Source organism: Schistocerca piceifrons, chromosome 8, assembly GCF_021461385.2.
Source record: "Schistocerca piceifrons isolate TAMUIC-IGC-003096 chromosome 8, iqSchPice1.1, whole genome shotgun sequence".
In the NCBI taxonomy this organism is placed as follows: Eukaryota; Metazoa; Arthropoda; class Insecta; order Orthoptera; family Acrididae; genus Schistocerca; species Schistocerca piceifrons.
In genome coordinates this window covers 486,709,520-486,718,615 of record NC_060145.1, presented here as the reverse complement: position 1 = coordinate 486,718,615, position 9,096 = coordinate 486,709,520, and the positions used below count along the sequence as shown (strand labels likewise).

The following is a 9,096-nucleotide window of genomic DNA, read 5'->3' as shown; positions in this document are numbered from 1 at the left end:
AATTTACCCACAAGTACAAAAACTATTGAAAACAATACACAGTTAGTAAATCCATGAAGTCTTATTTGGCGTGTCAATGTTTTTATTCTATAGAAGAATATCTAGAACAGTAAATGTGTCATTTATTACTAAGTGATGTATTCCTCTACTATAGCGAGTTGGGAACATGTGTCATGCACTGGAACACATCACGTGGTTTGTCACCTCCAAATTCTGAGCCAACTGGTGTTATACCCCAACAACTCTGGAAAACTTGTCCTCTATGTATCATCAAAACTTTCAGAGATGTGGAGGGATAGGGGTGGGAGTGGGAAGGAATTAGTAGAGGGAAAGGAGGGATTTGAGGAAGGTGAGACAGAAAATTTTAAAAATAACAAATCTGACAAAGTAATTAAAGTTCCTTCATAATTTTGGCCCTGTAATGCACCGCCCCTAATAAAAATATCGTTTGACCTACACCTAGCACATTTCAGAGGAAGAAGAATACAAGACAAAATTACTCGGAAGGTATTGCTGCTGCTCACATAAATCACACAACTTGTTCTTAAGAGTTTAATTGGTATGGTAAAATAAGAACTCTTGACATCCACCTGCTTGTGGCAGGAAAGGGGATTGGAGTGGGAAGAGCAATATATGAATATAAACACCATTATATTCAAGTGGCTAAAGGGAGACTCTCGGAATAAGGAGTAAACACTCCATTACAGATCCCTATGGATATTCTTAGTATTTTCACCACGCTTGTGAATGATCTTTAAACAAAATGTTCTGGATACAGTCCTCCATTCAGATCTCCAGGGAGGATTATCTTGAGCAATGTACCAAGGAACCAAAACTAATTGATCTAGACACTAGAATATGCATCGGACACCACAATGACACAAAATGGAAAAATACACAATGTCAACAAAGAAATGGAAAGAAAGAAGATCAAGACTGTGGGCATGGGTGAGATGAGACAGCCTGGCTCTAAGTGACACTGATGAGCACAGAGTTTCCTACATGGGGACATCTGGCAGAGAATTTCGTTGCAGAGTGTGTGTGATATTAGATAAATTAGTGGAACAATGTGTTACTAATTTTGTACCAGTGTCAGACATAGTAGAGTATTCAAGTAAATCCTACATCAGCACAGATAAGTACTGTGCAAATAGATGGCTGTTCAAAAAGCAGGAACAGATTTCAAACATTTATTGCTTCCAAACTACAAAAGATAGAAACACAATTCCAACATTCCTGGAAAGAGAAATGTTCAAATATTTGTGCATTCAATGTGAGCACCACATGTTGCACGACAAATATAAAAATGCTGGCTCATTTCCTGTCACACATGAAGCAGCTAGTCTCTCATTGAATTCACAGCTTCAATAATGTGATATAGCAGACTTTCAAGTGTGTCAGGCATAGAGGAGATAAAAATGTGGTCTTTTATGTAAACCCACAGATAAATGTCACAAGGCATGAGTCTTGAGACCCAGGAGGCCACCAGTGATGAATTCTGCTTCTCCTCTTCGAATCCAATCCTGGAATGGTGTCATTCATGTAATGTCAGCCGTGCTTTGAGAATCTGTGTCATGTAACACATGGTGCTCAAATTAAATGCATAAAAATTTGAACTTTTCTCTTTCCTGTAACATTGCAATTGTCTTTCTAACTTTTGTAGTTCGGAAGCAATAAATGTTTGAAATATGTTCCTTCATTTTGAATAGCCCTGTATGTGCCCCTCTTTCAGCATAGTGACAGAGACATAGAAGGATTCTATTCTCAGACTTCAGATGTCATAAACATTACCAGAAGAAGACATGTTGATAATAGGAGGAGATTTTAATTCCAACGTAAGGAAATGCTGTCTAGGCAACAACTTAGGTCCTCATGGGCTTGGTGAAAGAAATGAGCCTTTGCTGTGGAATATGAACCTGTAACACCTAATACATTTTTGAACTCCCACCAAGGAAACTATGCACCTAGAAATCACCAAAAGGTAGTCCTGCTAACAATCTTAAATTAGCTTGACTGCATCATAGTAAATGAAAGATAAAGGAACAATTTTACTTCGGTCAAAATGTATCCTCCACCTGAGATACACTTGGAACCATAATCTTTTGCTCAGAGTTTTCAGAATAAAATTAGAAAGAATCACAAAGGAAATGATACTAAAATATAATAAAACTGAAAGAACCTCTATTAAAAACTGAGGTGAAAGTCAAACTGAACGAAAATCTTGTAGGACTATCTCATGATATAAGAGTAGAAGAAACGATTACAGATTTTTGTGAATGAGTCAAAATCATAAAAAAAGAAATGTTAAAGCCTTAAACATGGGAACAAAAGTCAGTGATGATTGATAAAATATTACAACTAATAGATTAAAGAACACGCTGTAAAGCAAACCCAGGCGAATATAAACTGCCGGACAAAATTATCAAGGCAAAAATCAAAGCAGCAAAAGAAGAACAATTGAAACAAAAATATTCAGAGACTGAAACTTTTCAAAGTGAATATAACAACTTCAATATTTATAAGAAAATAAAAGAACTGACTGGGAACTTCCAAGCAATGTCCTCATCTATATTAATAGATAATGATGGCAATCTGAACATAAAAAATGAAAGAACACATGCTTGGAAGAATTACATGGGTTAGGCCAGATCCATCATTAGAAAAACAGGACCAGATATCATAGTAGAAGAAGTAAGATCAGCAATGAGGACAATGATAGATAAGAAAACAGGAGGACCAAATGGGATGCATTCTGAATTCTATGAATTCCTTGATGAGGAACAAACAGAATGATTAAAAAAGTATTCAATAAAATTAAACATTGGGAAGTGCAGACTGGAATATCAACAATTATGACAAGGATAGATTGCATCTGAAATGTTTGAGTTGCAGACAGGCACAACAGAAAGACTGTTATACACTATGTTTTCAGGAAAGGCTTCTTCATAAAATAAAGGAAAACACATACACACATTCACACAAGCAGGCACATCTCCCATCCCACATCCGGCCATCCTGATTTAGGTTTTCTGTGATTTCCCTAAATCGCTCTAGGCAAATGCCGGGATGGTTCCTTTGAAAGTGCACGGCCACCTTCCTTCCCCATCCTTCCCTAATCTGATGACCTCACTATTTGGTCTCTTCCCCAAAACAACCCAACCCCACATCTCCCAGACAAATAAAATTTATAGTTCTGGTATCATTCCTCAAAAATGGGTTCAATCAAAGTTTGTAAGCTTGCCAAAAATGACAAGGCTCTAGAGAAAAGTAGCGATTTCCAAACAATAAGTTTGATGAGCCGTCTCCTGAAAATATTTCTAAAAATCTACAAGTCTGTGAAGAACAATTGGCACCTACACTGTTTAGCTTCAGAAATGCTGTCAGTACTTGAGAGGCTCTGTTCTGCATTTAAATCTTCTTCCAGATGTTTAGAGACATGAGCTGAGATGTCTAAACCTGTTTCATTGATTGTGAAAAGGCCTTAGACAGAGTACAACATCAGAAGATAGCCAAAGTGTTAAAAATACACTCCTGGAAATTGAAATAAGAACACCGTGAATTCATTGTCCCAGGAAGGGGAAACTTTATTGACACATTCCTGGGGTCAGATACATCACATGATCACACTGACAGAACCACAGGCACATAGACACAGGCAACAGAGCATGCACAATGTCGGCACTAGTACAGTGTATATCCACCTTTCGCAGCAATGCAGGCTGCTATTCTCCCATGGAGACGATCGTAGAGATGCTGGATGTAGTCCTGTGGAATGGCTTGCCATGCCATTTCCACCTGGCGCCTCAGTTGGACCAGCGTTCGTGCTGGACGTGCAGACCGCGTGAGACGACGCTTCATCCAGTCCCAAACATGCTCAATGGGGGACAGATCCGGAGATCTTGCTGGCCAGGGTAGTTGACTTACACCTTCTAGAGCACGTTGGGTGGCACGGGATACATGCGGACGTGCATTGTCCTGTTGGAACAGCAGGTTCCCTTGCCGGTCTAGGAATGGTAGAACGATGGGTTCGATGACGGTTTGGATGTACCGTGCACTATTCAGTGTCCCCTCGACGATCACCAGTGGTGTACGGCCAGTGTAGGAGATCGCTCCCCACACCATGATGCCGGGTGTTGGCCCTGTGTGCCTCGGTCGTATGCAGTCCTGATTGTGGCGCTCACCTGCACGGCGCCAAACACGCATACGACCATCATTGGCACCAAGGCAGAAGCGACTCTCATCGCTGAAGACGACACGTCTCCATTCGTCCCTCCATTCACGACTGTCGCGACACCACTGGAGGCGGGCTGCACGATGTTGGGGCGTGAGCGGAAGACGGCCTAACGGTGTGCGGGACCGTAGCCCAGCTTCATGGAGACGGTTGCGAATGGCCCTCGCCGATACCCCAGGAGCAACAGTGTTCCTAATTTGCTGGGAAGTGGCGGTGCGGTCCCCTACGGCACTGCGTAGGACCCTACGGTCTTGGCGTGCAGCCGTGCATCACTGCGGTCTGGTCCCAGGTCGACGGGCACGTGCACCTTCCGCCGACCACTGGCGACAACATCGATGTACTGTGGAGACCTCACGCCCCACGTGTTGAGCAATTCGGCGGTACGTCCACCCGGCCTCCCGCATGCCCACTATACGTCCTCGCTCAAAGTCCGTCAACTGCACATACGGTTCACGTCCACGCTGTCGCGGCATGCTACCAGTGTTAAAGACTGCGATGGAGCTCTGTATGCCACGGCAAACTGGCTGACACTGACGGCGGCGGTGCACAAATGCTGCGCAGCTAGCGCCATTCGCCAGCCAACACCGCGGTTCCTGGTGTGTCCGCTGTGCCGTGCGTGTGATCATTGCTTGTACAGCCCTCTCGCAGTATCCGGAGCAAGTATGGTGGGTCTGACACACCGGTGTCAATGTGTTCTTTTTTCCATTTCCAGGAGTGTAATAGGAAGAATTATAAGAACTCTGGAGCATAACAATAAAGATATGCCCAGGAGTGTATTTTGTCACCACTAATAATTGATCTTTGTTCGGAAAATATCTTCAAGGAAGCCTTGAATATGTTGAGGAAGGAATTGCCTTGAATGGAGAGAAGCTGAACAATATCCACTATGATGATATTGTAATATCTGCGCACAGCTTAAATGGTTTTCAACATCTCACATCCAGAGTCAATGAAAAAAGCGAGCCTTATAGCCTATAAATTAATGTTAAGAAAAACAATGGTCATCATCAAGAAAGACATACCAAACTGTCTTCTAAACATTAACGGTAAATGTATTGAACAAGTATACAAGTAGCCGTATCTGGGAACTGACAATAACAACCAATGGAATCAGTTGCAAGAAATTAAAATCGGTAATGAGAAAGCTAGAGCTGTATCTTGTAAAATGACTAATGAGTTAAACAACCATCACCTCTAAACTGAAATGGAATTAAGATCTCTACTTTGCAACATATTTCCCATCCTTTTCTATGGAGCTGAGACCTGACCTTTCATCAAGACAACAGATAATTGACTTGAGATATTTGAGATGTGGCTCTACAGGACAATGCTAAGAGTGTCATTGACAGACAAAATTATTAATGACAACATTCTCTGCATAAGGAAAAAGAAGAAGAAGTTGACACATATCATGAATAAGTAATGGAAACAGGCAGAAATTGCTCCAGATCTTTCTTCAAGGAAAGATACCTGGCAAATGAGGACGAGAAAAAAGTAGAACATCTCGGCTCATGAATTTAAGGACCAAGACTTCACACAGGAGTTACAAACTTTTTTAGAATAAGTAAAAGTGACATAGCTGTAATGGTTACCAACAACTGAGAAATGGATAGACATTAGAAGCAGAAGATGTAAATTGGAAATGTACAGCTATGACTTAACAAACTCATGCAAAGAAGCATGAAACACAATACACCCGCAACCTACAGAAGGAAACCCAAATTAATGACACCTGAAATGGCACAAGCATAAATTTCTATAATGCATTTGCTATTATAGTACAGAAGCAAAGATGAAAAAGGACTAGACACATATTCAGCTCAGAGAAATTACTTTTTTTAGGTGACATACTTACACACAGCAGATAAGCACTCGTTTTAGGAAACAAAGTTAAGGAAGCAATTTCTTTGACAAATAAAAACAAACAGCAGATGACAGACTGAATATCTACAAAATATGGCAAGCTACAGATTCCAATGAAGAAGTATGGTGAAGATGGAAAACGAGTACTCTACGACTGTGGAAGGAATGAGTGAGCCTTCAAGAGTAGTAGGAAGGGGGAACATAAAGATAAAAACAGAAAAATATGTCAAGGCCATTATCAAAATGGTGTTTCGAATAAGGCTCATCTTCATGTTCATTTTGCACCTTCTCCTCTTGTAATCCATCTGTGGACCTGTTACAATTCACTAAGACTTACTAGTTGCCATGACAAAGATTTTTCTCTTAGTTTCTTGTAACTGTCAGATGTTCCAATCACTTTTCAATGGGCAACAGACAAATTGCATGTATTCTGTATTGCTTATTTCACTGACTTGCCAAATTAATATTTTTTCTTCATGAAAATGCCATATAAGCATTCAGTGACTTGGAAACAGCAAGGCATTTGTCCACAACAAAAGTAAGCATTAACTGATCATTAAGATCTTAAAGATAAATAAGAGCACAGATTGTCTCCATGCCTTCCTAAGCGTCACATTTCAGCTACTAACAATTGTCCACATTTCAAAATTACAACAAACAATACATATGCACATGTACTTTGACATTCCCTTTATGGCTCATTTGTTTATTCGCTAACATTTTATGGCTTATTTAAGATGCAAACCTTCTCCAGCGACTCAGGGTCTTCCAGCAAGAAGACAGCAGGGATGGTTGGCATGGATACGAGGGGAGACCCAGCGCCCTGCTCCGTCTCTCCGTCACCCACAGGGCTACGGTCTACCACACCTGCAATATCGAGCATGCAATATGGGTCAGAAGAAGCCTTAATATAACACGTTGAGCATGGAAGGAAGCACAGTAAAGAGAGCAGATTGAGGACAAATATGAGCACAAGGCGTTTCTTAAGTTTTTTTAAAATCCTCTGCCGCCACTCACCTGTTGTTATGCTCGCTTTCCTCTGAATTACTGGTAGACTTCCCGTACTGGAACTTATCAGTCTACGCTTCTCCAGTTTGTCAACCAGCAAACTGTAGATGGCACTGATGTGGTCAAAGCCATGATTTCGCACAGACTGCACAAAAACAGCAAAGTTCCATTTCAGTGGAAGATTTGTGCTACAAGTTTAAATTTAATTTAGGAAAAATATATAATGTGATTCTTAAACAACAGCAGTCCACTATTTGACTTCTCCAACCACAATTTGATTTGAACTTGAAAATGTTCAGCTGTAAAAATGCACGAGACATTAACTACTAATGGAACACAAAATTATACAGCAGTTTCTAAAGGAACACAAAATTATATGACAATTTTCCTACTTTTACAGTAACTATTTTCAAAATAATAGTGTGAGATTTAATAAAATTCATCCTGTGTTCACAACTAGGTGAAATATTCTTAGCCTTGCACCAAAATGGTATTGATACCAATGATTGCTGTTGTTGCTATTGATGATGATGATGATGATGATGATGATGATGATGATACATACTTTTCAATAATACAATTTGAACACAACTTTGATGTGTGGAATAGTTTTGTTTTGACTTGTTTGTTTTGTTCAAATGGCTAAGCTGAAATATAGTGCCTTTTTAATATTATTTGGTTTTAACTATTTACTGTCAATAGTAACTCGTCCAAAGTTGATTAAGATTTACAAGAAAAGTATCCAAGAAAAGGGATCCAGTATTTACACATGACATTATGAAACTAGGAGAGCAGTGTGGGAGATTTGTAGAAGGAAGGCAAGTGAAATTGGATACTTATAATAATCATGCGGTAGCTAGCCCAGAGTGTTCAAGCTTAAACCAAGCAAAACTAAAACAGTGGAAGTGGCAATCAAAAGGGAAGGAACAACCTCCAACACCCTTTTAGATGAAATTATATTGAAACTGATTTACAGCTTTAAATACGTGGGAAGAATCATATTCAACAATAATACTGTAAAACAGAAAAACCCAACAGAGTGTAAAATGCTTCACATATCCACACCAAAGTCAGATACCTACTATGGGATAATAAAATACTCAACAAAGGTAAATTATCATATTTCAGACTTACTTTGCACCAGATATGACCTATGTGGTGGAAACATATATCCTCTGAGGTAAGGACAACTGAAAACTCCAAGCTATGAAATGAAATTCCTTACAACTATGAAACAAGAGACTAAAAAGTTCAAAAAATGAAATCAACGGGGATTAAACTACCATCAAAATACCCATCATTAATACAAGAAAGTGCAGAGGTGTGGTCACTTGATGAGAATGGAGAAATGTAAAATAGGTACAAAAAACTTTGATGCAGAAATACCAGGGGAAAAAATCAGTGGCAAGGCCCTCCATCTACAAATCTCCCACACTCCTCTCCTAGTTTCATAATGTCATGTGCAAAAAGGTCTACAATCCTGGGTGTGGTGCCAAATGCTCACCATTTCTTCCTGTAACTGTACAATTGGCAAATGATGATGATGATGATGATGATGATGATGATGATGATGATGATGGTGGTGGTGGTGGTGGTGGTGATGATGATGACTATGATGAAAAAGAAGATGATGGATATGGTCCAATAAATTAAAACATGGCTGCACTTCCTTTGAAGTTGCTCCACATGAAGAATATCCCCATGAAAAATATCAAGAAGGTGCACAGTACAGTAAACAAGTGGCATACAAGAGTATGATACAGCTGATGCTATAGGACATGATATCAAAAGAAACAACACAGTACAATCCATGGATCATGTAATTATGACAAACACCTGTGCAAGAGAGATGCCATATTGGTTGTATGTGGACCAAAAGGAAATACAAAATCAATGTCTACACCATTTTAAAAACAATCAATCCACTACTATGAACAAATGTGGGTTTGTCACTTCAAGTCACATCATAAATCTAATGCTAATTAAAGCAATTA

At 39.7% G+C, this 9,096-nt stretch overlaps 1 protein-coding gene across 1 annotated transcript in view; it reads right to left on the bottom strand.

The window, feature by feature from the left end:
- Positions 1–9,096, bottom strand: part of LOC124711494 (serine/threonine-protein kinase SIK3) — a 523,642-nt gene that overhangs the window by 97,615 nt on the left and 416,931 nt on the right. Inside the window, exons 8-9 of the mRNA XM_047241604.1 lie at positions 7,112–7,247; positions 6,840–6,961 (exon numbers count right to left, since the gene is read on the bottom strand). Of these exons, the coding sequence (XP_047097560.1) occupies positions 6,840–6,961; positions 7,112–7,247 (258 nt within the window). The remainder of the gene's footprint in view (positions 1–6,839; positions 6,962–7,111; positions 7,248–9,096) is intronic.